Here is a 23,251-nt window from a genome sequence, read left to right on the forward strand (position 1 = left end):
AATGAAGCTGACATGACATGGTGTAGCCGCGCAAAACAAAACTAAAGTGACAAACAGACCGGCTCAGATGACTCTGGCTGTGGTCAAGGTGACTCGGGCTTGACGTGTACTCTCAGAGTGTACGATGAAAGAGCTAGAACGTCAAATGATGAAGAAATATCAAACCGCGTGCAACGAGTGGCCAGAGACAGCTGGTAGTCGCTGTGCCAACACGAGAGTCCAAGGCACGGGATGTAGTTATGTATAAAAGAAAAGCAGCGGGAGGAGTGCTGAGCATCTTCAGCTCAGACTTACTCTACTACCAGCCTCTCGTTAGCCTACTACTACCTACACCATCATGGTTCAGCTCTCGCTCGCTACCCTTGCCATCGTCGCCGGCATGTTCGCTCAGACTGCGCTCGCGGCTCCTTCGGAGAAGCGCGCGGCCAGCTGCTCGTTCCCCAACCCATCCGCATCCACCAACGTCAAGCTGTCCGCAGCTCGCACCATCAAGGCTGGCGAGACCTTTGATGGTAAGTCCCAGATGTACCAACTTACTTCACATATACTTATATGCGTCGATTCGCAGGCAAGAACCTCCGCTACGGCCGTGGTGTCAAGTGCGGCGGTCAGAAGGAGGGCGGCACCAAGGACGCCGTCTTCATCCTCGAGTCCGGCGCTACTCTTGCGTAAGTTGCAGTCGCTGCTCCATTCAAGCTGGCTGTATATACATGTACTGACGCATATACTCCGCAGTAACGCCGTGATCGGTGCAGACCAGAACGAGGGTGTGCACTGCCAGGGCCCTTGCACCATCCGCAACGTCTGGTTCGAGGACGTGTGCGAGGACGCCATCACCATCAGGCAGAGCTCCGGCACCTCCACCATCACCGGCGGAGGCGCTAAGAGCGCGTCCGACAAGGTCGTCCAACACAACGGCGGAGGTGAGTTGTGCTCATAGCCTCAAACTTCAGCTCGTCTTATCATTTCCGCCCAGGTCTCGTCAAGATCGACTCGTACTGCGTCCAGGACTTCGGCAAGCTCTACCGCTCGTGCGGCAACTGTGGCACCCAGGTCAAGCGCCAGGTGCAGATCAGCAACATCATCGCTCGCAACGGCAAGTTGCTTGCAGGCGTGAACTCGAACTTCGGGGACGTAGCGACGATCGAAACCAAGACGAACTCGTACACCAGCCTGACATCGGTGTGCGACACGTTCCAGGGAAACAACAAGGGCGACGAGCCGACGACGCTGACCAAGAACACGGCCAACGCCAGGTGTGCACGCTTCTCTCTCTGCTGTCGTTGCCATTCACTTATGAGAAATATTCGTACAGCTGCAAGTTCTGATTACCTTAGGGTGACTAGCTTCGTATATCTACTTCTCAATGTTATATGCGTCTGTAGTAATCCATCATATCTTTTACTTTCGATTAAACTCATCATAACAACGCAATCAAAAATACTACAATGTTAGGTACATATAGCGAACACTAGACAGCTTGTACTTGGTGCCCATAAACTTATATCGAGGGCAGACATAATCGCTTACCCCTCCTTCCAACCGGCGGGGAACTATTACTCCTTATCCCAGGGAGTGATTTTTGGCGAAATATAAAAAGCTTCTCCAGGCCTCAAATTAAACCTCGCGCCCTAGCCTCATGAACCAACACGAATGGCTGTATTACCAACAAAAGATCTAAAACAGAAAATAAACTGGCTTCAAAGCCAACTAGATCTACAAGTTTATCTGACTTAATTTTTAAGTCGGTGGTCGAACATAAATCTGAGCGACTAAAACACTGCATCCCACCAACATCGAGACGAAGATCAAAGCAAGATTCAACTTGGCAAATTCAGAGCGTTTCACGATAATGCCCTTTTGGCGCAAGATGTCTCGCCAGAGCAGGCCCGCCAGAGACGCAGAGAATACGGTGGAAAAGGCGCCATAATTGGAGCCAATGGCAAGCGCATAGATAGCTCCATGACGAGACCGAGGTGATGGGTCATGGACTCGGATCCAGACTTGTATAACACGGGCAAGCAAAATCGTCGCTCCAATGTTGGTACCACATAGCTTTTGGTGTGATTAGATAGGACGCAATTCGAGACGGCAGATAAACTTACATTGCACAGACAGACGGAAACAAAACCCATCCCTCCAACAACTCCTAGTAATCCGGCAGCCCGCGCCCAAGCGGCCCACCATCCTGCGAAGACTGCAATCCAGCCAGTTGAGGCAAGACCTTGAACAAGTATGAACATTGCAAAGGCGAAAGGAAGCAAAGGGTAAGGCAGACGGCGGAGTGTCGTGAGGGGGGTAGGAAAACGTCGAGCCAGCTTGAATGATAATGTCGATTCTGGTGTGGTAGGCTCGCGTGGAATTTTGGGCACTGATCCATTGGAGACCCTGCGAGTCGCTTCCGACGGGAACCTAGCCAGCTCGATGTTGTCATTTTCTTTGGGAGTTTCTCCAACGTCGCTAGGTATCGGGCCACCAGAGTGATGCGGCTCAATTGGTGAACTCGGGTTGGATTTGGTTTTGACCTCGGCCTTTCGCCGATGAGCATTGATGTCGTGCAAAACATCACGAATAAACATGATAACCGCCGCAGGTACCGTTATCATCCAGACTTCGACGTGTAATCCACCAGCACTAGTTCCAACGAGAACCATGAGCGTTGTGAGCATCAGAGAAGATCCAAATATCGCCCCGTGGCTATCTACCAAGGCAGCTTTTGGATCAAGATCTTGCGCATAGATGGATACCGGGATCAAATCTTCTGATCGAAACAGGAACCATCGTAAAACAGGATAGACCGCGATGGCAGATGCGAACACAGGAAGTACCAGATTAGCCGTGAAGGCCAAGAACGAGATCTCGAAGCCGCCGGCAACGACAAGGTTTGTTGGGTTGGATGATACAAGGACAGCCGATGCTACTCGATAATGAATTAGTGGGTGACCATGTGAAGTGAAAAGAACCCGAACCGATGTTGCAAGCACAAAATTGTGCGAATATCCATGCTGTGGGCGGTGCTATTCCAGCTACCTTTGTGAGATATGCCAAAAACGCGGTTCCCGAAAGTATGATCGGGTCCTATGAAAAGGATGAGAGATGAAAACAAGCACAAGAGTTTGATCCTCACATTTCCAACAATAACTCCAAATACGAAAAAGAATATATATAAAAATAGGTATAATCGATGTCCAGAGGAGCCCCCTTTTCGAACGACCCAAAAAGCGAGGAATCGTAAGAGCCCTGTTGCATCGAGTGCTATCGCAATGTACGCCTGCGATACGTTAGACGGTTGGCGTAGTTGCAAAAATTACACACACCAAGGATATGAACAATGCCATGATATCAAGGGGCTTGATCCCCCCTGTCCCTACTATCCCGTTTCTTACTATAGTTCCATCGATACACTGCGCAGCCCAGAGAAAGAAAACGCCGAACACGGGTGCTGAGACGTAATTGACCGGAAAGTAGGGGCGCGAACCTGGCTCGTTCAATGATTTTCGAAACAAGATGATTGATAGTGGTTTGTTCAAGAAACGTGGTAACGGGATTCTGAATGGAGATATAACGAGTATGTCTAAATAGATGAGAAGGATGTCATTGTATCGATGTATGACGCTCACTGGCTAGTAGAAAAACAATAATTGTGAGAATGCTGCGCCAATTGTTCACACCGCCATCCCAATCTTGCGGCTCCGCCCGAGGCCGTAAACTATCCAATACAGCAGCTACAGAAGAAAAATCTCAGTCCACAGTGCTGTGATACGAAGGCCGTTGACTCGCCTGCCATGTGTATGTACTTTGGGTATCGAAGACAGCTGCAGACCTGGAAGTTCCAGGCGTAAACGCACGTTCGAAGGCCCTGGTTTTGTGCACTTGGCAATGAGGCTATGCGAATGTCACATAGAGTAATGTTTCCTTTTACACGAAGCGACGGCGCTACCCGTTACGTAGAGGCCCCACTTTGTACTTGGATGGAGCCAATTTGAGATTCTTAAGTCATACACTATTTTTAGCATCTATTTATTCATGTACTCAAACTCGTAAACCTAACACGATTGTTATGAGATGAATAACCAATACATACAGTACGTCAACTCTCGAACCATTCCAGAGAATGCTTGAATTACGCGCTTACAAATACAATCATTTTAACCCCTTGCCTGAAGTAGACGACTTGGTCTCTCCTGCTCAAAAGTAATGGTGTTCCTCTGCAAGACTTTTGAGGTTTAGCGTACGATCTTCATTGGTACCTTTTCCGAACCCACATTTCCTGTACGAATCAATAGCAGCAACTCCGGCTATGTAGGCCCGTATTTCCTCCCTCCATTGTCGCTTTGTAAATGCGCCATCGTGCAAAGCTCCCGGGATCACCACCCGTCTCGGACCGGTTCCCAGAGGGTTTGAAAGTTCTTGATGGACTTTTGAGGCGGCGTCAAGTATTTGTTCTCCCATTTGAGATGGAACAAGCTCGTCGTTTTCTGAATTGATTATGAGGATCGAGGGAGAGCTGAGTATGACGTTTTGAAGCGCGGAGGAAGGTGCCATAGGGGGTGAAAGCGATAAACCACATTGTCGAATGGCGGAAAGCGCATCCCACTTGTCAAATACTAGCGGTCCGAGGTAATAATAAGGCAACCATTTCGAAGGATACACCGCACGAACCATAGCTGGAATTGACGTAAAAGCATTTTCGAGCACGAGTCCGCGCACACGCGATGCTAATGATGTACTTCCGGTCGGAAGAGAGCCCAGCAAGTTCACAGCAATCGAACCACCAATGGAATGTCCGTACAGGACAACCGGCGAATGAGGATATGCAGTCGAAATCCATTCGAGGACGGCGGTGTAATCTGACAAGAAGCCCGCCTCGGAAGGTGATCGCTTGGTAGATTTCCAGTATGAACGCGGCGCAACTGCGACTACCTTTACTTCTCGTTCAAAGCTGCCCATCAGCGTCTCGACCAGCAAACGGAGCTTGGGAATTCGATGAAGTGGGTTCCCGGCATTCCCTAGAGAATGGTTAGCACGAACAAAAAAAGTCTATTAGAATTGACTCGCCTTGAAGATACATAACCACCAATGGGGGCACAGTGCTTTCAGTTGCCCGAAAGCGTGAGACAATTATTCCTGACAGTTTAACACTTTTCCCGTTTTGAATGGCAATTTCGTTTACAATTATCTCCCTGTCATTGACTCGTAATTCTTCTGAGCGACTTCCGATTGGTATACCACCTAGGAGAGATGTCAGAAGACTGAGGCGTCGAGGAGTCGACGCTTACCCATATAAATTATCTTTCGTTGAAATACTACCATCATCAAGCACTTTTCGCTATAGATTTATGGCCTGTATGTGCTTGAGCAAGAGTTGTCCCACCTTGTAAATCCATAACGCAAGGGGTAACCCTACGACAGCTCCGGCAACCAGCCAAGGCGATGGTGCATTAGATGACTCTGAGACGGCGAGAAGAGCGCTAACTGGTACAGAACCATCGCCCAAGAATTTCCGTATCGACTTGAGATCAAAACTAGAACGAGTGGGTAGTAGTGCCCTAGCCGTCGAAGAAGTCCGCAAAAGGTTATGATTACGGCGGAAACCAGAGTCGGACCGATATAACACCGTCCAGGGACGAGCCGTGGTTGGCGGCAGAGCGCTTTTCTGTGCTATCAAAACCGAGTAAAAGCGCATGTGGGTGGTGGTACTCTGCACTAGGACCCCGGCGCCACCGGGTCTGGCCGATTATCTCTTCCTATGAAGCACGGGTTCGGGCAATCATGAGAGCTGAGTCGTAGCGAATCATCTCGAAATATGTCATCGCAGAGCCCCATCTGCACGTGGCGTTCTGTCCCATGAGGCGAATATCACGGCCGGTTAGAAGGTTATATAGAGCATCCCGTGGAGGGAGAGCTCATCCCGTGTTGATGCCCGTTGAACCCGTTGGATTACGCCACATACAAGACAACTATCCTCCACACGCAGTGGCATCGACATGTTAAGCTCCCGCCCTGCGCTATATTTCAAGTCGCGTGTAACGAAACGAACGCATTTGGACCGTATCAAAAAGCCACATCAAGGAATGCGACTCGCTCCTTTGTTGCGCATCACGGTACCGCGAGCGATCCCTCTCGATGCTTAGAATGCCACATGATAGGAGCTTGGCCTCATTTTTCGGCGGCGGGGCACATGCCTCATTCCCCCTTTAGTGCGAATAATTGCATTTCATGCGGGATTGTCGCCGCGGCGAATCGTGTTTGTAAATAATTCGGCATGGGATTCCGACTCTGCCACCTGCGAGCTTGTTTACTCTCCTGTAGATCAGTTGACGTATGTATAAACCCGGATCCACCGGTTATACATTGCGGGGCACCGTAGTTGCACAGCCTATCGAATTCAAGAATGCACAATTCGTATATGGAGGGGAAGAATCCCCCTAATTAGCGATGGGTTTATTTGTGCCTGATGAACACGGTAAATCAGCCCAAATAGATCCCGACACAATAGACGAGTCTAATATCTATTGCTAGATCGGGTCTGACGTCAGATATTGAGAGAGAATGGGGGATGAGCCCGCCTTTGTATTCAAACTTTCCGAAAACGAGGCCAACGCAGTCGCGATGGTGATCATAATTAATACATGCCCGATGTATATGTAACTATACAACTTAACCCCCACGAACAAGTCTATAGTTCACCCCCGCCCAAAACTTCCCAAACGCCCAGCCGAACACGGCGGCGTTGAACATGCAGCACCGAAAAGCAAAATCATCGCTCCGTGGGAAACTACAGCCCAAGTGATCAGAACGACACCATCTCATCTCAAGGCTCATCACCCTCCTCGAATTGGACATGTAATACCGACCGCGCGGTGCGCTTGCTTCCCCTTGGAAAACTTTCCACGAGCCGCTCAGCCGGTCCCGGAGAGGGGGGAGGGAGAGCTCGAAGAATCACGTGCGCACGAGCGAAATGAAACGCAGAGAAAGTCGTGTTCCCGAGTCGCGTTTGAAAGACACGAGCACGATGCATACAGCGAGTCATTTCCGTACGTACTGCTTCACGTATGTGGGACACTAGCGAACAAGGATACACAAAAGAAGGTGCTCTCGGGGTCATCGTCCATCAGCCTAAAGAGCAAGCGCAGCAAACTCATGATGGCAAGAGACAAGGCAAAGAGCAGGAGAAGACACGTCCAAGAGCGGATAACGAAAGAGCCCAAACCTCTCCATATATGTTCGACCCGCCAAACAAGCACAAGTACGTGGGTTTATTGTCGGCCCGACCGACGCTCGTCAAATTCCCGTACGATACTTCTTTCTCGCCCTCCCTCCATCTCCGCCCCCCCTAGGCATTACCCCTGTTACCACCATGTCCATCCGAGACTTCCCTTTACCTCTTTCGATAGCCATACCCTTCTCCTTCTTCCCATTTCAATCCTTCTCCCTCGCTTTACTTCAACTCATCCCCCCTATAACGATGTTTGTCGGCGGTTAATTGGCTAATTACCCCCTCTCGTGACCTCTGGTCCAAATCAGGTCTAGCACGTGTTTGAGATGTAATTACTCTCGAGGCGAACTGCGACGGGGCTTGATAGGAGCTTTCGGATGTCCGTATGCGGTGTTGGCCGTCTACTATTTTCCGTCCCTGTTGTGAATTGACTTGTAGTAGCTCTTTTTTTTTGTTGACCCGTGCGCAGTCATGTATCAACTTTTTCGACCCTACATGGTACCATATGTCTGAATCTGATTGAATAGTGCCTGCTCCTGGTCAGCCTTGTAATTGTAGTCGTGTACAAACCTCCCGAGCCCACGTAGGAGGTATTCCGCTTCCCCACACCCACCGTTCCTAGACATACAACCAACCAATCAAAACTACAGCGGCGCATGTATATACATAATAAACATTAACCACCCCTCCTCGGCTGTTTTAACGTATACCCTATTCTCCTGTGCATGCATGTATGATCACCTCGAGAAGCAGTCGACGAACGGGTCATGACTCCTATAACGTATACAGTACTGCCCCCCCCCCCCCAACTCTCCTTCCCCTTCCCTTTCCCGCGGGTTTACCGTTGACGTTGATCTTTCTCCCTCCTCTCCGGTTCGAGTCGGAAGTACGAGGCGCACGGTCAATCTTGATGCCCTTCCCATTCTCCTTCTTCTTGCATCTCGAAGAAAAAAAAAAATTCCGTTTTTGGTCGGATCGTTCGTATGCCCTCATACGCATCCCTCGCCCTGTTGTTCCTAAGTCTGATAATTTAGTAAAAGTCAAAATGCGAAATGTGGCTGAGAGTAGAGTAAGGGGGAGTTCGGCCCTAGCGGACCCTGGTCGAGGTTAAAAGAGTTTACCGTATATATGCATATGCACAGTGGTTGGTACTGCATAGGTATTTAACCGTCTTTGCAGTACGTACAAGTGGACCCACGGACCGAAATTGGAACAGCCCCGAAAACATGAATTCGGAACTAGTTGCCGTTTCACCGGACACGAACACACACACGAGCAATTCACCCGCATCACAAAAAATCTTATACTGTAGAGAAAAAACGCGTAAACTCCCAATAAAAAGTATGACAATAAGATACCGGGGCTGATACCGAGAAAAGGGTCCCTTTTGCAACGAATCGCTCGGTAGAAAAGGGAGGGGGGCGGGTATGCAATGGATAAAAATTGAATGAGTACGAGACACGAGTCGAGTGAGGAAAAAAATAAGGAGAGATACGAGGCGAGACAAGGGATCATGGATGATAAACAACAAGAAGACGATACAATCGATAATACAACAACCAGATCAATGGTTAGAGTTACAGCAACAAATAAAGAAAGAGAAATCATGAGGGTTTTCAGCAAGGTCGTCATAGAGCCATAGACATAATGTAGGAGAAGGTATAATCTATGATCGCGCGTTAGTTCAAGTTTATTTATTTTGCCTCGACGAGCCACTCACCAATAGATGCAATTCTTCGCCATGGAGGATTCAGTATGACACCAAGACAGGAATTCAATGCGAGACTCCGACACCCCTCCTGACCGCATCCTCAGCCGGGGTGGGAGGTTGAGCGGCGTACTGGCTGCCCCATCCGGAGAAATCAAACGCCTCAGGGTCCTTTTCCTTTCCTTTGTCGGGGGGTGAGAACGGAGGCGGTGGCCTCGTCGGTGGCGGCGGGGCAGGGATATGGCGCTGGTGCGGGAAGGACTGGGAGTGCGGGTGCGGCTGTGGGTGTGGATGGGAGTGGGAGTGACGGTGGGGCATGGCACCGGATGGTGAGGGGAAAGCACCTGCGCCCGAAGGAGAAGGGAAGGCTCCAGCACCCGATGGAGAAGGGAACTGGGCGGTTCCGGAGGGAGAAGGGAACGGCGCACCGGCCGAAGAAAACTGTTGCTGAGCAAAGGCAGGAGCAGGAGCGGGGAATGAAGGTGCCCGGCTCCTTTGTTGTGCTGGTTGCGGTTGCTGCTGTTGGGGTTGCCTCCATCCAGAATTGGATCGCGAGGAAGCGATCTGGGCAAATGGCGAGGGGTTGTATTCTTGTTGCTGCGGGGGTTGATGATATTGTTGGGGTTGGGGTTGATAGGAATCTTGGTAGGATGGTTCGGGGAAAGCGCCCGGCATTTGGCCGGGATAGGCAGCACTGGATGCAGCGCGTGACCGCCGACCTTGATGATGATGATCGCCGTCGGGACTAGGCAGACCATGGTTGAATGTGGGCAAGGATTGAGTGTGGATAGGGGCGGGACGCTGCTGTTGGTGGGACGAGGGACCAGCGACAGGCTCGTAAGATGGGCCAGCGACAGGCTGAGACTGCATAAGCTGGGATGGGCCCGAGTCGGCGTAGGAGGTGTCATCTTGTGGGATGGCAACGTTCATGAGGGCGGACCACCACTCTTCGTTCTCGGTGCTCAAGACGTCGAAGCTGGCATGTCCGTCGGGATTCCCAACAAAGTCAGGGAAAGAAACGGCAATATCAGGCAAGGGAGCGCGCAAGAGATCGTTCAAGCCAACGTTGCGGGACGAGGAGGAGGACTCGTTGATGTTCATGTCATTGAGGGAGATGGCAACGTTGGCGTCTGGGTCGCCGGAAAAGGTGGCCATGGGCATGTCAAAGTCGAGGTCGAATGTGTATGGCTGTTCCGAGGGGTTGATGACGGCGGGGAGAGTGATGGTCAGCGACCGTGGCTGCTGGGGCGGGGGAGTAGTCGAGATCGAAGTCCATTGGCGGACGGGGTCTTGGTCCTGGTGCTGGAGCGAGTTAGCAAGAGGCAATGGCAACAGACAAGAGTGTTGTCTCACCTGACTAGGACCGGCAATCTGCTCCTCGTCCCAGACAGCGCCGCGCCTAGAGCGACCGGCCCAGGCCTCTTCGGCACTCCACTCGCCCTCTTCGCCAGCCCACTCTTCCTCCTCGGGATAGCTGTCTTGCTGGTAGGCGTCGGCACGGAAGGGGGCGTCATCGGCCCTGCCCTGGGGATCGACAGGAGCACTCCAGCCCGCAGCGGCAAAGGCAGCGTGGTCGTCGTGGGGTGGATGGGGGTGGGGGTGTTGGGGGTACTCGAGTGTCGGCGCCTGCGCCTGAGCCTGTGGACCATAGGTCGATGGGGGATACCAGGACTGGGCCGGTCGCTGCAGCGGATAGGGCAGCTGCTGGAACGGACGGTCTGGGCAAGCGTCAGGAGAGGCCACATATGACATGCAAACAGCACACACCATCATCGTCATCGTCGTTGTCGTTGTCATCGTCGGCACGTGCCTTGCCCTTGCGTTTCTTGCGGTTGCGCTCTGCCTGTCTGATCTCCTCCTTTTCGAGGCGCTGTGCCTTGCGCAACATGGCCTTGTCCTCCTTCTTCATCGGTGCAAACTTGTAGTCGGGATAGAGCGCTGCGTGTTCGGCCTTCTTCTCCTCTGCACGTGTCTCGTACTTGCCCTTGGTGTCCGGTCCTTCTTGCTGCCACATCTGCGAGATGATCTTCGAGATCTCGGCCTGCGGTTTGCGTGGTCCGCTCGTCTGTTGTGTCGCAAGCTCCTTGAGCTTGTCCGACCGATAGAGAATCCATGCATTCGGGGGTCGTGGTGGTTGAGCCTTCCCGCCGGCATTCGAGCCAGTCGCGTTGGAGCCATTGTTCGTGGTGGAGCTAGTAGGAGCTCTCTGACGGTCAGGGCGAGTGGGAGGCATCGCAGCTACAATCCAAATCCTGTCAGTCCAACCCAGCCAATTTGAGTACACGGCCGTGTGGGTGTCTGTGTGTCCTTGCGCGCCTTGTTGGCCACAAACACGCTTCCACAAGGACCCCCATCAGCCCTACACCCAAAAGCCAACTCACCCGCTTTTCGCATCGCCCTCCGTGTCCGCCGCTGGTACGGGATACCTTGCTCTTGTTCCCTGTCTATCGACACGATCGCGATCGGCTTCAGTGCCGTGTATCCCATGCGCTTCCTTCTCGTCTCGGGATGAGCGTAGATCGAAACTCGGCAGATAGTAGCAATCTCAAATCGGTATCGCTGTGGCTGTTGGCCAGTCGCTGTCTCGGTGTATGCTCTCGTTCGAAAGAGCGCAATGCCTTTTCCCCTCGCTCTCTCCGGTCTTATACCTCTCGTTCCCCCCCGGCTCGCCCTTCCCTATGTCGCTTCGATCGCGATCGGAAAATCCAGGTTCTGGTCCATGTCTCATACGCCATTCCTTGGTTCACTCCCGCCGGCCCAAATGAAAGAAAGACAAACCCTCTGGCCGTGAACTCTATCCCATCGAGGGCGCATCCCAGTTCCTGTCCGTCGGTTAATCTGGGATTAACGCCTGATTCCGGGGGTTCCTGGAAATACGATATGGCCCGTGAATTCAATTCGATCCTATATTACACTCGACTCGACTCTACTTACTTTATTTACTTTACTTTACTTACTTTACTTTACTTACTTTACTTACTTTGACTTTACTTACGTGCTCACCGCCAAGCCCGCGCGCTCATCGGTCGTGAACCTGGTCCCAAAACTCAAAACTCGCGATTTTGCGTCCGCGGCGAGTACGCGATATGGGGTTGCGGTTCCCACTCCTACCAATCCGTTCTCCCGCGATTTCATCCCGGGACCGCCCCGGGCCGACGTACCCCACCCTACTCATCCCCCAGGATATTCGCTTCGCGTTCGAGCTCAAGTTGTTGATGAGGTTCGAGATCGTGCATACATAGAGAACAAAAACAAATTAATTCAAGATATTTCATATATGATCAACTTTGTGCTATACTTGACTCGCATACATCGCCTCTGTGTACATTGTAAAACCTCCTTTCACCATTTGGTCTCGGATTAACCCATGGTGATCATCATCCCATCACCAACCTCGCGATCACCCGGGACTCGGCGGAGATCAGGTTGCAATGTTCATCTTTCAACCCAACCCGAGCTCACCCAACCCACCCACTCAACCAACCACCACGCCACGCGCTCAACTTGTCACTCCGACACAACAACAACAGACTTTCCACCCCGGTTGCCTCCCCCCTCCGGCCCTCCCAACCCCCGATCTAAACCTAAACCAGGGGAAAAGTTCACACACAGTGGCCACAGGCGAGAAAGAGAGAGTCGAATACATTCCATGTGGATTGGAAAGTAAATGATCACACCACCCACCCAACCCGGTACAAGTCGATCGCGAGTGGGGGCACATGTGTAACATAACATAATATGGTCCAAGTGGCCCAGGCGTTGCCCTTGCCTTGTCTTGTTGCATCCCCCTCCCGGCCCGCCCGCATGAGATCATCGAGAGGGATAACTTTTCCGAAACGAAAATGAATGAATGGAATGAATGGATATGACCGTTCCTTGCCTTGATCCATGTTAAACGTGCTCGAGGGGACAGAGAACTAGATATGACAATCCGTTTCTTGGCAAACGCACAGCGCGCGGTTAACTGGCGTAATAATGCGTATTCAGCACCGGGGTGACACTCGTACGGTTGGTTCCGGCCTGTTCGTGCGACTCGCGCTGAGGCAGACGCAACAGATCGCGAAACCCCCCCCCCCCTCCTCCCGCTCGTGGGGCCAAGTCGAATAACCATATATGGTCGCAAAGTTCCCATGAAAAGACCAGCTCCCCTTGTCTCCCCCCGCGTAAATGACCTATATGTGGTCTCTGCTTTCTCAGACTTGGGCGATCCTTGCGAAACGCTAACTATTTACGGAACACACTGCCCCTCCGTGATCGATTCTTGGCTTTGAACGCCTAGATGGAGTGATATAATAATATTAATGTGATTCGTGAAATCGAATGAGGTCGTCTTTGGTTTGGGGCGTACTACCTTGGATGGTACTATATCTCTCACACCCACTCGTCCAAGTCCGACTTTCGATCTCCTCCACTTGCTATTATCACTATTATGCGTCTTATCATATCGCACACACACATACACGGCCCCGAGCTCACCGCACAAAGCACATGATCGTGACGATACGTTGTTCCATTCCGTCATCTCCCTCCCCTCCCCCCGCCCCTCTCCTTTCCTCTCCCTTGGGTCTTCTCGCGCTTCACAAGGTTAAAAGTCCGCCACCCACCCGACCGCCGAGCGCGAAATATGTGCGCGCATTTTGGGTAAAGATTCCTTCTCGCCGGTTTCACTCTGCATATACCCACAGCGCCCCTCTGACCGATATGCAAACAAGGTTTGCGCTCGAATCAAACTTTATTTTTCACCCCCCGTCTGTGTGTATCTTGTTCTTTTCTTTCTTTTTTTTTTTTTGCCACGACCATCGATTCGCGCTTGGACCAAAATTACAAATTGCAATTCCGAGAGGCAAGAGCAGAGATGGGAAAAGCGACAAGGGAAGAGAGGAAAAGCGAAACTATCACGTGAGCGGCGCTTGATGTAGGTCCAGCTTTGTTGGCGGATGGCTGGACAAAGGAAAAAGCTGAGAGGGTCGAGTTTGGTTACTTTCGGTCCCTGGGGACTTGCGGACCCCGGGGGGCGATCTTTACCGGGGAGAGGAAGGGGGGTCGGTTGTCCTGTCGCACTTGGCAATTGGCCCCCTCAATGTGCCCAATGACCGGGTGCCAGGACCGGTGTCTGACTGGCGCCACTAACGTCCGTGATCGCTCGTACAAAAGCAAACGGTCCGAATGCAAAAGTCTTATTTTGTTCTCTCATGGGCATGGATGATCATCAGCGTAATTTTTTGCGTATTTTACGCGATCTTTTTTCCCCTTCACTTCCCCCTTCCCCTTTGGTTGATGATGATGATGATGATGATGAGGCGTCGGGCTTTGGATCAGTAAGAAAAACGGTGAAAGCTGCGCGCCGCTGTTCAACGTGTTTCGACCTGGGCCCTTGGTCATCAACCGAAGCGGACTCGTCCATCAGCCCAACTCCAACCACGTTCTTCTACACCCTCGATGCTGTTTTGTTTACATTCCTCATGGTTATCCCGTACCAGACAGAACATCTACAGAAAACTGGTTACGAATAAACGATGTCTTGTATTGCCTTTTCCGGGTGTATTGCACGCAATCTCAAACTTCCCTCATGCCTGGGGTCGCCCTTCCTCGCTCGTCTGTCGGCACTCCGTACTCTGGGGCATCACTTCCTCAAGATGGAACGCGACCCTTGGCCGGACGCTCCGGTCCGAATCTCGCTTAGGCTGGAAAAAGCAAGTGCTTACTGGTCCAAAGGAACCTTCTCGGCGTGAACCCCATCCGACCCTAGGCTTGTGCGTAAACCTAATAGACGGAGGAATGACCTCACTCCTCACTTTTTCCAACTGAGATTCCTTGTGCGTCTTCGAGTTCATGTGTGTATACTGCTAACAACAGGGGGCTCATATTGACCATCATTTCGTGGCATATGCTCAAGGTTTGTAAGGACTCCTTGGGTCTCTTGTTGTTCTTCCACCGGGATCGGGGTAGGATCCTTTTGGTCCGACTTGACTTTCCATTCTCGAGCGTTAATTGGAGTGGTATCCTGTGCCCAGGTTCGGATATGCCTAGACGAGTCGAGACTAGCCACCGTATGGATGTACGCGCTCTGCTAGTCATTGCTTCAAAACATTGCCACTCGCATCTCTTTTCTGTGCTCATTCCCGGTGTCCAGCCCTCCAGCTACTGCGATCGGCGTTCAACTTTTGATCTGCGCACATGAGCGCTTTCCGACTTGGATGTACGCCGCGCTCTGCTATGCAAATAACGCGCTCTGCGAGCATTAATTGGACACCCATCATTCTCACGATAGTCTTAAACTCCCAGCCTTGGTCCGTTTCGGCCCTTGCATACCCCCGCGCACCGGATCCTCCTCCCGGCAAGGCATCTTGTGATCAGCTCGGCGGATAAGTCTCATGCGCCCAGGACACTCGAATCATGCTCTCCATGGGTTCCTCTCATGATCCCTTTGACGGACGTGGCAACTGAGTTCCTCGTACCGGCGCATTCCTATCCCCTGTGACCCACCTGCTCAACTGGGGACGTCTTCGTGAGGTGAGCGACCGTACCCGGGATCCTGGGGGTAAATGAATATATGCTTGATAGGGAAGGTGCGTAAACGTATAGTGGTCGAACAATAGGCTAGGAACTCGGGAGGCGTTTGGCGCTGTTGTGGTCAAAATGGATTTTGTCCCTTGCTTCAAGTTATCCAGGGCCACCACCGAAATGAACGTCATCATTGGAAGCTGGGATCCTATCTGATTTACGGCTCACCTCCCCCCTATGTCTACATTACAACATTCTGTCTTGTGAAAATTGTAATTTTTTACACGCTCTTCGATGGCTTCATATTAGAACTTCTCGAGTCTAAAAGCCAATTTTACGGAGCCTCATCCGAACTCGTCCAGAGCGTTTTGGTACTAGCGATTGTGGATACAAATTTGTGTTTATTAATGGATACATACCCTACGGCCATCGAACCTTCAATTGGCCACGTAGGAACTCAAATCTTCAATTGGTCGTATCTTTCGATTTCATCGAATCGGACCGCTCGCGAGACTTGTTAAGCGGGTATACGACTCCTGGGACCGTTGCGCTTTTGGGTATTGGGCTTGCATTTTGGATGTGGGTGCACCGGTGCGAGGTACCACCGTCCATTGTACGTCCGAATAGTCAATATATTAGGTCAAATGAGACTGAAAGGCACCGTATCACCCGTTCTTATTGTCAACTATTATATCGCGTGGACGTGTAAGTTGATGGTCGGCAAGTTAATCCTAGGAAACGGTATACGTCATATAGTATGCAGTATTGGACGCCGGGAGTGGGGAATTCGCGACCGGCGACCTCGGTTCCGTATTAAGAGCTCTTTCTAGGTAATAACATTACTTTTATCGGATCAAGAAGTGTTATTGGCTTCAAACAAGTATGTAACAAGTGCTTGAAGTACTCGAGGCTCTGAGACGTTCAGAGTTGTATCGAACGATGTGTAATGAGTAAATGAGGTCATATTCGGTAAACTATGAGTAAAGTCAAATACAACGCCGAGTTCGGCCAACCCTGAGAAGTTCGGCTCAAACAATTGCCTTCGGAACTTACAGCTACAAAGTGAACTCGGTAAGCAACTGCCGCACAAGTATAGTTACAAATACGCACTTGGAGTTGGACTGATTCTTGGTCAGAGTGGTGGGTTCTTTGCCGCTGCTGTTACCCTGGAACGTGTCGCAAATCGACTTGACGCTTGTGTAGGAGTTCGACTTGGTATCAATAGTCGCGACATCGCCATAATTCGAGTTGACACCAGCAAGGAGTTTTCCGTTCTTGGCAATCACCTGGCTGATTTGTACCTGACGCTTAGTCTGGGAGCTGCAGTTGCCGCACGAGCGGCAGAGCTTGCCAAAGTCCTGGACGCAGTATGAGTCGATCTTGACAAGGCCTTGAATTGGTGGTAAAGTCATTTGTTTATCACACCATACTGGGCCAACTTCGGGAAAACTTTGACAAACTGTGCTTAAGCTGGAAGGCACGGCACGTTAAAATTCACTTGGCAGGATGTATACTCGTATTTCAAACTCACATATGGACGCAGTGGCACATGTGGCCTCGGGCATCTTGTTCGAATTCACTTGGTCGCTGCCGCATATAAAGTGTACCCAATTGAGTATAAACGCGGGTTAGAGTGGAAGCAATGGCCCATCGGTACCCTTGAATAAATATGTAGCTAGAGTGGTAGCCTCTTCGGGTGGCCGGAATTTTGTATCTCCCTCGAGTATGTGGACTTTGAACATCTATTGCATCTTGTAGGGTACTAGTCTCTACTAGCAGCGATCAAAATTAGGCCTTCAATTCCGATACTAGCGTTACATTTGTTGGCCTTAGACTCATAAGATTTTGAACTAGTAGGAAAGCCCTCGTACTTGACAACCGCAAATGTATGTACAATCCTTGTAGGGGATCGCTTCTAGCTCTGTTTGCGTATGGTGTACCAGTCAGACCCCAAAACCCCGCTATAGGTTGGCTCGAGGTAGCTAGGATCTCTTTGTCTTTACATAGACGGATATCTCCTTTGAGGAAAATGCAATTAAATGAATGAGATACCGAAGTGAACTGGGGTGTATGATACCCTGACAGAAAGTTATTGGGTGGTAGCATCATCCTTCGATCGGGTACTGAGATCGAGGCGCATACATTGGATTTTAATTTCTTCCCTTACCGTCATAGCTTTGCGAGAGCCGGTACCTGTACCGATTTTACAGTCACCGTCTCTCAAACTCGGCGTGAAGCTCCCTTTGCAGTTGAAACTTAATAAAATAATTTTTTAAGATAGTGCAACATTGCAAACATACGCATGTATACCCGCATTAAATATATGAGTTCAATATCGATTTTGAATTTCTATAGAAATGAGCCAAAAACATAGCTCAAATGTACATTAGATTCATCATTGAGTCCGTTTGTGAGACTATGTTTGAAGCATAATCTCCGTTTTGTTGACATGTTCGACTTTGTGGAGACATCCTAGTGCCTTATTGATCTTGTCCACAGAGAGAATTTCGAAATTGTTACTAGATCGTTGGCGTGTACTACAGGTCACACCTTTGGGCCATAGAGCGTGAAGTCCCCTATCAGCTCCGTGAACGTCAACTGGCAGTCGAGATCCAAGTCAAACAAGGGCTTACGCGGCTATTGTTTTTGAAAAATTATCTGAAAGTCCAAATGATGTTTCTAGAGCGTAAAGATCGTTCCGGAAGATGTGCATATTAAAGTGCAGGCGGGATAGAGACGAAGATAGGCGAAGGGTATGCAGTTCGTCTATAGATGGCCAGTTGTTGAGATGAACCGACAACGAAAGTTGTTGAAGTCGGGGCATGTGTTTTGCCATAAATACGAGGTCATTAAACGTAAAAAGGTAATTACGTATTCGAAGATCTTCCAATTTTGGTAATGCAAGAGCGAGTTGCTCACTATCCCAGCGTGGTGCATCATAATATCCGCCCTTTCCTACCAGCCACAAGCGACGTAGAGGTAACTGCGCCAGGCTATCCATTATCTCGGCAGAAACCCATGATACATATCCTGAGGAATTATTATCATAATCTAAGCGCAAGGTTGTCACCAGTGGACTACCCTGGCAAATAGAACGTACAAAGCCGCAGATATGGGCTTGTGTCACGTGTGTATTTATTCGCACATAAATGGAGGTAAGGTGTTGGAAGAGAGAAACAATATTCCACGTTTGATTCGCTGAGTCAGATGTAAAATGAGGGTTGATTTCTAAGTGCCAAAGAGAGGGGAAGCTATCATGAGGAAGAGATTCATACGGTGGTTTGTCTATCCTTTCCAAACTAAAGAGTCCTAGGGGATCATAGGGCTCGCTCAGAGTAAGAGACTCGAGGTAGGGTAAGCTACCAAGGGCTGCTAGCACTTGAGGATCTAAAGCCACGGGACCAATGCCAAGAATACGAAGGTTACGGAGCTGGGCCAGCGAGTTGGCTAGTTGACCCGCGTGAATGGGTCCCATACGGGTCTGCTCAGCAACATTACTCAACTTCAGCGAGCGGAGATGTGGGGACTGTTGTGCAATTGTAGAGACTAGATGAGATAGAATATATGGTTCCATGTAACGATGGGCCTGACGGGAGTGGTCGATTTCTACCATAGTCGGCGTCAAGAATGCTGAAATAAATGGTACCGGGTCTGGAACTGTGTTCATACTAGGTATGGCCAAGGATATTCTCAGGATTTCGAGATTCGTTAGGATAGACTCTGTGCCGACGAGTTTGAATAGCCTGTCCCATATTACGTTTGATTGCTTGTTTCTTCGATGTCGCGAAAGTTCTTTGACATATGGTGCATAAAAACGGACTCGCGTGAGTGCTTGCGCAACCAGAGGTTGCAAGTTCTAGCTTGCTTCAACCAGTGCAAGTTTCTGCTCGAGTCAAGCGGCGTACCTTTACGAGTGAGGTATCAAGGTCATTCATTAGATAAGCACCAGAGCCAGGAATCAGTCTCATCAGTATTATAGGTGCGGTCTCAGGAAGGCATCTCCAGATGAGTGGGACTGCACAATCAAAGAATAAATGGGAAGTAATTATCAGTCTGGCAAGATCGGATTTTGGCACTTGTTCACAGATAAGATAAACAATTTCAGCTATCTCAAACAAGTTAGCCATGGCCGCTACTCCCTAAAGTACAAACGTCGATTTGCGACCAAGAGCCTCTTGAGACTCTATAATCGAGTTCCGTATCACGTGTCATCGATCAATTGGCAATTCTACGCGGGCACAACGCGATGTAAGTTAATTTCCCTGGAGAATGAGTTCATTGTCGCTAGTCCTGCGAGACATCTAAGTGATCAGTTTGTCTTAAATAGTAAAGATGCCCTGAAAAAACCACCTTAGATTAAGCACGACAACATCCACGAGCTTACAATTATCAAAGCTACACCAAATTAATTAAAGCTTTGGGTCTGAAAACACCAACAACAGCCACCATGACTACTGACCCTATTGCTAAAACCATGGGAGTTTTTGGCAGAGAAAATGTTTGCTTCAGACTTTGTTGATCAAAGTACTATATGTCCGCTATACCCTCTGTATTATTATGTACTCCATAGCCTCCTGCGAACTCAATATACATCCCAATAAATAGACAGATGCTCCAAACTGGGCCATGCGTAAGGAAGGAATCCAATAGTATTTAGCACTATTTACAGTTGGGATTATTGCTGTAGACAGTGATATGTAACAAGAGTATAATTATAAGTTAACCGGGTTTGGTTAGAACTTGCAGCTGTGCGACGATTACTTGTGAGCGAACAGCCACGATAGCAATAAAGATAGCGTGCTTACCTAGCGTTGGCCTTGTTCTTGGTCAGCGTCGTCGGCTCGTCGCCCTTGTTGTTGCCCTGGAACGTGTCACACACTGACGTCAGGCTGGTGTACGAGTTCGTCTTGGTGTCGATCGTCGCTACGTCTCCGAAGTTCGAGTTCACGCCTGCAAGCAACTTGCCGTTGCGAGCGATGATGTTGCTGATCTGCACCTGACGTTTGACCTGGGTGCCGCAGTTGCCGCACGAGCGGTAGAGCTTGCCGAAGTCCTGGACGCAGTACGAGTCGATCTTGACGAGGCCTAGGCGGAAATGGTAAGACGAGCTGGAGTTTGAAGCTAGGCGCACAACTCACCTCCGCCGTTGTGCTGGACGACCTTGTCGGACGCACTCTTGGCGCCTCCACCGGTGATGGTGGAGGTGCCGGAGCTCTGCCTGATGGTGATGGCGTCCTCGCACACGTCCTCGAACCAGACGTTGCGGATGGTGCAAGGGCCCTGGCAGTGCACACCCTCGTTCTGGTCCACACCGATCACGGCGTTGCTGCAGGGTATATGCGTCAGTATATGTATATAAAGCCAGCTTGGATGCGACGACTGCAACTTGAACTTACGCGAGAGTAGCACCGGACTCGAGGATGAAGACGGCGTCCTTGGTGCCGCCCTCCTTCTGACCGCCGCACTTGACACCACGGCCGTAGCGGAGGTTCTTGCCTGCGAATCGACGCATATAAGTATATGTGAAGTAAGCTAGCACCTCGGACACTTACCGTCGAAGGTCTCGCCAGCCTTGATGGTGCGAGCTGCGGACAGCTTGACGTTGGTAGATGCGGATGGGTTGGGGAACGAGCAGCTGGCCGCGCGCTTCTCCGAAGGAGCCGCGAGCGCGGTCTGAGCGAACATGCCGGCGACGATGGCAAAGGTAGCGAGCGAGAGCTGAACCATGATGCTGTAGGTAGTAGTAGGCTAACGAGGGGCTGGTAGTAGAGTAAGTCTGAGCTGAAGATGCTCAGCACTCCTCCCGCCGCTTTCCTTTTATACCTAACTACATCCCGTGCCTTGGACTCTCGGGTTGGCACAGTGACTACCACCTGCCTCTGTCCACTCGTTGCACGTGGTTTGACATTTCTTCATCATTTGATATTTTAATTCTTTTATCGCACACTCTCCGAGTACACGTCAAGCCCGAGTGACCTTGACCACAGCCAGAGTCACCCGGGCCAGTCCATTTGCCACTCCAGTTTCATTTTGTGCGGCCACACCATGACGTGTCACCTCCATTGGTTATCTCTGGCGATTGTACCTAGTCCCGTTGCTGAGATTAGCCTTCGCGATTATTTCACGAACTGTGTCCCGCACTGAGATCTGGCCAGCTCATGAGCATAGTTTACATGTATAATGCACTTTGTGAACCTTATTAAGTTACATGGTTAATTAGCGTTGGCACTTGGCAATCGATCCACGTTCAGCTAATCATATACATTTGATTGTATATTAAATACAGGCATGGTTATTTGCATTAAGTACCTCTTACCGGTGTGTGCCTAGCGACTCTTCGGCCGGGCCGGATGAGTGAGTAGTGTGAAAGCGACGACACGTCAAAGCTGGCTTGGCACGATGACCGACAGAGCACTGTTACGAGCATTGAACGAATATCAAACCACGTGCAACGAGTGGACAGAGGCAGGTGGTAGTCACTGTGCCAACCCGAGAGTCCAAGGCACGGGATGTAGTTAGGTATAAAAGGAAAGCGGCGGGAGGAGTGCTGAGCATCTTCAGCTCAGACTTACTCTACTACCAGCCCCTCGTTAGCCTACTACTACCTACAGCATCATGGTTCAGCTCTCGCTCGCTACCTTTGCCATCGTCGCCGGCATGTTCGCTCAGACCGCGCTCGCGGCTCCTTCGGAGAAGCGCGCGGCCAGCTGCTCGTTCCCCAACCCATCCGCATCTACCAACGTCAAGCTGTCCGCAGCTCGCACCATCAAGGCTGGCGAGACCTTCGACGGTAAGTGTCCGAGGTGCTAGCTTACTTCACATATACTTATATGCGTCGATTCGCAGGCAAGAACCTCCGCTACGGCCGTGGTGTCAAGTGCGGCGGTCAGAAGGAGGGCGGCACCAAGGACGCCGTCTTCATCCTCGAGTCCGGTGCTACTCTCGCGTAAGTTCAAGTTGCAGTCGTCGCATCCAAGCTGGCTTTATATACATATACTGACGCATATACCCTGCAGCAACGCCGTGATCGGTGTGGACCAGAACGAGGGTGTGCACTGCCAGGGCCCTTGCACCATCCGCAACGTCTGGTTCGAGGACGTGTGCGAGGACGCCATCACCATCAGGCAGAGCTCCGGCACCTCCACCATCACCGGTGGAGGCGCCAAGAGTGCGTCCGACAAGGTCGTCCAGCACAACGGCGGAGGTGAGTTGTGCGCCTAGCTTCAAACTCCAGCTCGTCTTACCATTTCCGCCTAGGCCTCGTCAAGATCGACTCGTACTGCGTCCAGGACTTCGGCAAGCTCTACCGCTCGTGCGGCAACTGCGGCACCCAGGTCAAACGTCAGGTGCAGATCAGCAACATCATCGCTCGCAACGGCAAGTTGCTTGCAGGCGTGAACTCGAACTTCGGAGACGTAGCGACGATCGACACCAAGACGAACTCGTACACCAGCCTGACGTCAGTGTGTGACACGTTCCAGGGCAACAACAAGGGCGACGAGCCGACGACGCTGACCAAGAACAAGGCCAACGCTAGGTAAGCACGCTATCTTTATTGCTATCGTGGCTGTTCGCTCACAAGTAATCGTCGCACAGCTGCAAGTTCTAACCAAACCCGGTTAACTTATAATTATACTCTTGTTACATATCACTGTCTACAGCAATAATCCCAACTGTAAATAGTGCTAAATACTATTGGATTCCTTCCTTACGCATGGCCCAGTTTGGAGCATCTGTCTATTTATTGGGATGTATATTGAGTTCGCAGGAGGCTATGGAGTACATAATAATACAGAGGGTATAGCGGACATATAGTATCA

The 23,251-nt window shown here is 50.6% G+C and overlaps 8 protein-coding genes across 8 annotated transcripts; 3 read left to right on the top strand and 5 right to left on the bottom strand.

The window, feature by feature from the left end:
- Positions 1-337: 337 nt before the first annotated feature.
- Positions 338-1,328, top strand: RhiXN_07048 (pectate lyase; the record flags this gene model as incomplete). Its single annotated transcript, XM_043326864.1, has 5 exons — positions 338-512; positions 569-668; positions 736-923; positions 977-1,256; positions 1,316-1,328. 5 exons carry the CDS (start codon positions 338-340, stop codon positions 1,326-1,328), a joined length of 756 nt encoding a protein of 251 aa, XP_043185336.1.
- Positions 1,329-1,740: 412 nt separating this feature from the next.
- RhiXN_07049 (citrate transporter) lies at positions 1,741-3,338 on the bottom strand (the record flags this gene model as incomplete). The annotated part of the gene is made up of 5 exons (XM_043326865.1): positions 1,741-2,055; positions 2,106-2,917; positions 2,970-3,078; positions 3,128-3,271; positions 3,318-3,338. 5 exons carry the CDS (start codon positions 3,336-3,338, stop codon positions 1,741-1,743), a joined length of 1,401 nt encoding a protein of 466 aa, XP_043185337.1.
- Positions 3,339-4,188: 850 nt separating this feature from the next.
- RhiXN_07050 (alpha/beta hydrolase family protein) lies at positions 4,189-5,686 on the bottom strand (the record flags this gene model as incomplete). Its single annotated transcript, XM_043326866.1, has 4 exons — positions 4,189-5,009; positions 5,195-5,232; positions 5,280-5,329; positions 5,375-5,686. 4 exons carry the CDS (start codon positions 5,684-5,686, stop codon positions 4,189-4,191), a joined length of 1,221 nt encoding a protein of 406 aa, XP_043185338.1.
- Positions 5,687-8,993: 3,307 nt separating this feature from the next.
- On the bottom strand, positions 8,994-12,062 carry RhiXN_07051 (HMG (high mobility group) box protein; the record flags this gene model as incomplete). The annotated part of the gene is made up of 6 exons (XM_043326867.1): positions 8,994-10,229; positions 10,281-10,645; positions 10,695-11,179; positions 11,309-11,452; positions 11,706-11,794; positions 11,931-12,062. The coding sequence occupies 6 exons, from the start codon at positions 12,060-12,062 to the stop codon at positions 8,994-8,996; spliced, it is 2,451 nt and encodes an 816-aa protein (XP_043185339.1).
- A 2,057-nt stretch (positions 12,063-14,119) lies between these two features.
- On the top strand, positions 14,120-14,440 carry RhiXN_07052 (uncharacterized protein; the record flags this gene model as incomplete). Its single annotated transcript, XM_043326868.1, has 1 exon — positions 14,120-14,440. One exon carries the CDS (start codon positions 14,120-14,122, stop codon positions 14,438-14,440), a length of 321 nt encoding a protein of 106 aa, XP_043185340.1.
- A 1,844-nt stretch (positions 14,441-16,284) lies between these two features.
- On the bottom strand, positions 16,285-16,843 carry RhiXN_07053 (pectate lyase; the record flags this gene model as incomplete). The annotated part of the gene is made up of 2 exons (XM_043326869.1): positions 16,285-16,486; positions 16,542-16,843. The coding sequence occupies 2 exons, from the start codon at positions 16,841-16,843 to the stop codon at positions 16,285-16,287; spliced, it is 504 nt and encodes a 167-aa protein (XP_043185341.1).
- Positions 16,844-18,060: 1,217 nt separating this feature from the next.
- RhiXN_07054 (pectate lyase) lies at positions 18,061-21,158 on the bottom strand (the record flags this gene model as incomplete). The annotated part of the gene is made up of 5 exons (XM_043326870.1): positions 18,061-19,174; positions 20,237-20,516; positions 20,570-20,757; positions 20,828-20,927; positions 20,984-21,158. 5 exons carry the CDS (start codon positions 21,156-21,158, stop codon positions 18,061-18,063), a joined length of 1,857 nt encoding a protein of 618 aa, XP_043185342.1.
- Positions 21,159-22,046: 888 nt separating this feature from the next.
- Positions 22,047-23,040, top strand: RhiXN_07055 (pectate lyase; the record flags this gene model as incomplete). Its single annotated transcript, XM_043326871.1, has 5 exons — positions 22,047-22,221; positions 22,278-22,377; positions 22,448-22,635; positions 22,689-22,968; positions 23,028-23,040. The coding sequence occupies 5 exons, from the start codon at positions 22,047-22,049 to the stop codon at positions 23,038-23,040; spliced, it is 756 nt and encodes a 251-aa protein (XP_043185343.1).
- Between the last annotated feature and the right edge of the window lie 211 nt (positions 23,041-23,251).

The sequence above is a fragment of the Rhizoctonia solani genome, chromosome 13 (genome assembly GCF_016906535.1).
Source record: "Rhizoctonia solani chromosome 13, complete sequence".
Taxonomy (NCBI): Eukaryota; Fungi; Basidiomycota; class Agaricomycetes; order Cantharellales; family Ceratobasidiaceae; genus Rhizoctonia; species Rhizoctonia solani.